This window comes from Malus domestica, chromosome 10, assembly GCF_042453785.1.
Source record: "Malus domestica chromosome 10, GDT2T_hap1".
Classification (NCBI taxonomy): Eukaryota; Viridiplantae; Streptophyta; class Magnoliopsida; order Rosales; family Rosaceae; genus Malus; species Malus domestica.
Genome location: NC_091670.1, coordinates 23,613,934 through 23,620,618, shown reverse-complemented (window position 1 = coordinate 23,620,618; position 6,685 = coordinate 23,613,934). Strand labels below are relative to the sequence as shown.

At 39.4% G+C, this 6,685-nt stretch overlaps 1 protein-coding gene across 1 annotated transcript; it reads right to left on the bottom strand.

Moving 5' to 3' along the window:
• Positions 1-1,768: 1,768 nt before the first annotated feature.
• On the bottom strand, positions 1,769-3,508 carry LOC103454651 (NAC domain-containing protein 6-like). Its single transcript, XM_008394252.4, has 3 exons — positions 3,166-3,508; positions 2,697-2,965; positions 1,769-2,559 (listed from the first exon to the last, which is right to left on the bottom strand). The coding sequence occupies exons 1-3, from the start codon at positions 3,353-3,355 to the stop codon at positions 2,134-2,136; spliced, it is 885 nt and encodes a 294-aa protein (XP_008392474.1). The 5' UTR covers positions 3,356-3,508; the 3' UTR covers positions 1,769-2,133.
• Between the last annotated feature and the right edge of the window lie 3,177 nt (positions 3,509-6,685).

Genomic DNA, 6,685 nt, shown 5'->3' with positions numbered 1-6,685 from the left:
TGGAACAGAATCTAAAACTCATTCCCATAGAAGGAGAGCTGCTGATTAATCTAACTTAGTACATGAGACTAGTTGGCAGGTTAACCTATCTCATTGTCACAAGGCCAGATATAGTATACTCTATTCGAATGCTTAGGCAATTCATGCATCAGCCTCGGAAACCACATTGGGACACTACCTATATATGGTCCTCATATACATCAAAGGCACTCCTGGTCAAGGTCTGTTATTTCATGCTTCTAATATGCTTTCCTTGAAAGGCCTTTGTGATTCCTGTTGGAGAGGTTATCGTGCCACAAGAAGATCATTTACAGCATACTGTGTTTTTTTTGTTTGAGGCCCACACGGTTTGTTGGTGGGCTATTAGTGATTTGTTTGAGGTCTGTTTGTTTGGTTGTCGATTTTTCGTGCTTGTCACTCAACTGCTTGGAGTTATGACCACTCAAGTGATAGTGTTTGTTCTGTTTGTTCATTACTACAATTAGGATATGAAAATCTCATCCGTTTAGTGATGGGGAGAACTCATATACGTTCTTTTCATACTCTCAACATCATCATGTGTGAATCAAAACTAGCTTGCTAGCCATAATCAGTTTGCCAATTCGCTAGTTCCCTAGTTCGCCAATTTGCCAATTCATCAAATCAAGTCAAGTTCAGTTAGCCAGTTTAGTTCGCCAGCCTGTCCGTATAGCAACATATGCTTGCCTGCTTATCCGCTATGAGTTTGACTAGCATTTTGGAAAATTGGTTATTTAATTATTTGGGTTTGCTTGTTAGTTTAGGATTTGAGCCTAGCCCATCTGAATGAAGGTTTCTAGGTTTTGTTCTGTATAAATATAGCGTATAGTTTAATTTGAATAATAAGTTTGTCAAGATTTAGTCCTTCAAGTTATGTAGCCATCTCAGATTCTCAACAAATTTCATAGTATTTCTTTGTTTCGTTAAGTAAAATATTATTCATAGTTTTGTATTCCGTTTTTTGTTGTGTACTTTGATACGTCTTTGCTAGCTATTCTACATTAGATATCAAACTTGCCATCTAAATTAGTCGAATCTGATGTCTCTTACAAGTGGAAAACCACCTGCATGCTAGTGCATTAATAATATACCTTAGATATTTGTACTGTTTACTTGTAATTGTTTATCTGCTAAATCACTTAATAGATTAGACAGTACTTAAGTAGTGGCAATTCAGATTCAAAAGTGAAGACAGAAGCAACTTGTTTGACATTGATATGAGAGGTATAGTTACATTGCATTTTAAATTGTATTGCATTCTTATCTGAAGAGAACATTTCTTATGCCTTGCATTAGTTTACTTCTCATAGTTAAACTTAGAGTTACATTTTACCAGTGAATGTGTTTCAGAGTTTGGTCAGCCCCCGTTCAAAAAAAAGTTCGGTTATAGCTTAATGCTTATTGTTTACTTGTAAATTTAATTCGGCTTCACTATTTAAAGTACGTTGAGTGAAGAAATGAAGAAATGCGTTCCAACTAAAAGGCAGAAAAAGCATTATTCCTTTAGAATCCTTAAAAAATGGAAGGATGAGAAAGGGTAAGTTTCTGTCGTGTAATGCCTTCTAATTCCCTCAAAATAAAAAATCTAACTTGTACTTTCAATAAATATCATAAATTTCATCAATTATCCAATTTAATTTAAGACACGAGACCCAAGATGTAAGCAATATTATTCGTACAAAGCAAATAGACTTATGTACTTGTAGTAGCCCGCATTCAAAAGAGAAAAGAAAAACAGAAAAGCTCAAAGTGGAACAGAATAAAAATTCCTTAATTGCCATATTTGCAGGTCTATTTGTCCATGAGATATAAGATAACATGCCATTTCTCCCTCTCTCAAGAGAAAAAGAAAAAAACAAGAAGAATGAAAAAAGAAAAAACAGAGAGGTTGTTCCTTAACTAGAAGTCTAGAAAAAATAAAACACGTGATCACTCGCAGGATAAGGGATAACCAGATGCCTAAATTGTGAAAAAAAAATCTATCTACAGGAATTTTTGGACCCGAATATTATATGCCTTACCACGTTTAGGTTCAAATAACCAATTAAAGCCTAAATAATGGATTTTCGTCTAGGTTAACATTGACCAAACTTTTATCATAACGCATTGAAATAATTAGAAGTTGAGAATATTGGCCAAAGGGGTCAAGTTTTGAAGCCAAGGGCTATTCATTTGGGTCCAAACTGTGTCTTGGGTCCAGTCCATGCTAAATTTAGGCACTTGGAGCTCTGGTAGATTGTACATGGGAGGAGGAGGAGACCCTTTGATCTCCATTGCATTCTCATCCTTTTGCTCCTGTGCTATTACCAGAGCTGCATCTTCTATTTCTTGCTTGAATACCACATGGTTTGTGGAAATTTGCGGAGTCAGATCTTCCTGTAATGCTTGGCTGCAAAATGAGATGGTATCCATGGATGTTGGAGGAGGTGATGAGTTAGGGGAAGCATGCAAGTTCTTTATCTGATCTCCCTCTATTGCTGCCATTTGCTCTAACACTTTCAAGGAAGTTGCCTTTCTATATATCTTGCACAGCACAATATCCTGCAGTTACAAATAGAAAAAGTGAAAGTTTCATTAGATCACTATCCAAGAATTGACCATAAAAATACCTAATCAAGATTACTTAAATGTGAAGGTGACACCTATCAATTTTATTTTGAGCATTAACAAGTAATTACTTTGAGATACTGGCAGTTATCAGGCAAACGATACTCGTTCATGACCCAATCAGTCTTACTTCCTCTTGGAGCTCTCCCTTTGTAAAAAACAAGAGTCTTTCTCAACCCTATGATCCTCTTTGGATTCGAGAGGCTCACAATCTTCCGGTCAGAGCCTGTGGCTTTCCAAAACCCAGTTTCAGTGGTTCTGTTAGGCCTTCCTCCACTGCCATGCTTCCTGTCCCTGGGCACAAAAAAATACCACTCCCTTTCTCCAATCTTTGACAACCCTATATAAATTAATCAATCACCCGTTAATTAATTATACATTATAACTAAGCACAACCATGCAGTGATTAGTACAATTCAGACGGTATAAATGCATGAGCAAAATTTTAACCATAAGCTTAGTCTACTCCCTCAATCCTTTAATATAGGTAATATCATTTGTACAAAAAAAAAAAAAATAATAAGAAATGTGTGTACGTACCAGGTAAGTCCCAAGGGTCATGATGGTAGATATTGAGAAAACCAATTATGTCGAAACGCAATCTCTTGCCAAAAACCATACTCTTCAGGTAGAATTCAAGGAGTTCTTCTTCTGTGGGATGGAATCGAAACCCTGGAAGTTCGAATTCTGGGGTCATTTGGTGATCAGGTTCTATAGTGTTGGCTGCCATTGGAGATGCAATTAGTGGCTAAATTATAGTGTACTGCTTAGAGACTATATAATTCAGAGAATGAATGTTTGGTGCACTGAAGACATACTCTTAAATGATGCATTTATAAGGGGTGGGAGGTGCCCCCATGACTTCAAATGTTGGACGATGGAGAGGTCTTGGGGACTATGGGACCCACTAGACCAAGTCTTCAATTTATCAGTCCATAGAAACGGGAGTTATGTGGGGAACTGGGACCTAGCAAACACGATGGACCCACACGGTTTTCTTAAAAGTCGTGAGAAAATGGTGACATGGACATGTGGAGTCTTTGCCAATTGCTTGACCTCTATTTTCTGGGCGTTTTGGACTTTTACTTGGAAATTCCACAAATGACGCAGATCGATCAATGCTATTTTCCGAGAAATATCTGCCACAAAATGTTTGATTTTTTGAAGCAAATGAAATGATTTAAGTATGAAAAGTTGCAGAGGTTCAAACTTCAAGGGGGTGGTAAGCTAGTCCATGGTCCATTCAATGTTTTAGTATGGAGTTTGAGCAAGTCTAATTTCTTGAGTTGTCTCCCTTGTTACTTTGGAATCCAGTACTAAATAGTAACTGGCATTATGACCACAAACCTTCTAGTTAATTTGCATATTTCCTCCTCCTTTCCTTTCACATGCATAGAGAAAAAATGGTAAATTACATTTTACCCCCTCCGGTCTGGAATCAATTATAACCTCATACAATATCTATAAAAGATTTCAATTTCATACATTTACTTATCATTTTATTTCAATTTCATACATCTGTTAGAAAATCCGTTAAGTAAACCGTTAAGTGATGACATTGCAAATATGGGATCCACATTTGTGCTGATGTGGCTGCCAATTTCATACAACCCAAACCCCCTACCCCCACCTCCCCTACAACCCCCCCCCAACCCCAACGATCCCACCCCACCCCCATCTCCCCTACAACCCCTCACCCTACCCCAGTGATCCTGACGCCATCGATACCCTCTCCTCCACTCTCTTCACCTCCCCTTTCGTCCAAAAAACCCACATGTAACGCATCCCCCAACCAACCCCTTCCCCTGAACCCAAACCCCTTCATCCCACCCCACCCCCACCTCCCTCACAATGCCCCTCACCCCAACGATCCCTAGATCTGCTTGACGTCATCGATACAGTTATCACGCTCGACGATGGCGTCTAGGCGGATAAGTGTGGACTTGACACGAGACTGGGCAAGATCGAGCTCGCGGACCTTAGCGCTGACGTTGGAGAATATGTGGTCGAAGTCGGCCTTTACGTTGTCAAGGAATTGCTTATCGAGGTCAGAACATTGGGAGATGAGGTTGTCAAGGTCCAGATCTAGGGATTGCTGGGGTGGGGTGGGGGGTTGCGGGGGAGGGTTTGGGTTGCGGGGATAGGGATGGGGTTGGGGAATATGGGTTTTTTTTTTATAAATAAGGTAAATTATTATATTTTAAATGCATAAAAAAATTACCACATGGCACAAAGTTGGCAGTCACATCAGCACAAATGTGATCATATTTGCCATTTCATCACTTAACGGTTTACTTAACGGATTTTCTAACGGATGTTTGAAATTGAAATAAAATGATAAGTAAATGTATGAAATTGAAATGTTTTAAAGATGTTGTATGAAGTTGCAATCAACCCCAAACCTGAGGGGATAAAATGTAATTTACTCAAGAAAAAAAAGAGGAATAAAAGGCTTATTTGTCCTTTGAGTTAAAACTCACATGCATTGTTTGCATGCAAAATTGGAAACACAAAATTTAGGACCTCAAAAACTAATGCTAGTAAATGTCAAGTGTGGAGCAAAAAATAATCAAGAAAATTATGGAGGTGACAAGTGGTCTTTTAGGTTAAAAGGACAAAATTACTCTTGATACACACCAGGATTCCTACACGCATTCAACGGAGAATAACGGCTCAATCAAGGAATAGTCAAATGTGATCAAAATGATATTTATTCAAATCCCTCTCATCACTCCTTATCAAATCCTTATTCAAATGGTAACTCCCAAATTTCCTATTTAATTTAGGATTAATTTCCATGTTATTGCAAGATATTATTTCATATAATATCTTGCAATTATTCACCCAATTACACCATATATGGCCGGCCACTCCTTTATAAATCGCCATATTATTCCACTAAAAAGCTAAGTCATTTGCTACCCACAAACTTCTAACCACATTCTTTTTAGAATTCTAACTTTGGCGTTGGAGATTCTTCAGCCAAAGCCCCCATTCATCGTGGGTGCGTGTCGCTTTTGGCCTTAAAACTTAGGTGTTATTATTTTGCAAGTGCATTTTCGTCAAAGGAGAAGACGGCAAAAATTTGCATCCACAAATTGGTCCTTTCATTGAGAGTTTAATTCACACGCTCGAAGAAGACTCTTGCATTCAAGGTTTCTCATTTCTCGTTCATTCGTAGAATTTTTTATTCCTAGAATTTTTTATAAAGTTCTTTGAATAAACGTAAAAGAAAAGTACAATGACTTGAAATTCGAAAACCACGACGAATGGAAATTCCTACGTTCAAGGATTTGGACCAAGTGATACAGATCGAGATGTAGTCCCACCACGGTAATTCATGAGGCTTAACGCGACGACAAGTGGAACGACACCACCATGGCTATACCAACTGCAACAGACATTGTGGCAGTTTATGGCGAGAACCAAGCCCACGGGGAATACATCACCTTACAGCCGTAAGCCCAGGCCCATGCCACCTTGCAACAGCAAGCCCAGGCTCGCACCACAAGGGTGCCCAACACGGCCCAGTGCGAACAGGCACAAGCTATAGCTGCAGCAGCCCAATACCCGCAAGCCCAGAACGTTGTGCAAGCTCAAGCCTTGCCAAAAAGAGCCTAGCGCCTACACGTTCCAGCGGCCAAACCCTCACCCACGGTCCCCGTGGTCCAACCCACTTCGTGGCCCATCTAACAATCCAAACCAGTCCAACATCGGTTCAACCGTCTCGGCTTAAGATTTATGGATCGACGATTAAACCGGGGGTATTTTCACCCTATTTCTCCGCAGATTTGACATATTCCAACTCAAATCTCGCGCCTAGAGTTCATTACACTTCCACTACTCAAGAAGAAACACATCGTCCAAACTCTTTCAATCCAAATGGCAAACAACACTTATCTCAACAAGTCATAGAGTTGACGAACGCCCTTGCACAACAGACAAACTTGGTGAATCAGCTCTTGCAGCACATAAAGATGTAGCATTCCCAGACAAGGTTTCCCAAAGCAAGACAAGGGCAGACGATGAACCTCTCCAGCAGCATCTTAACTAGCCACGA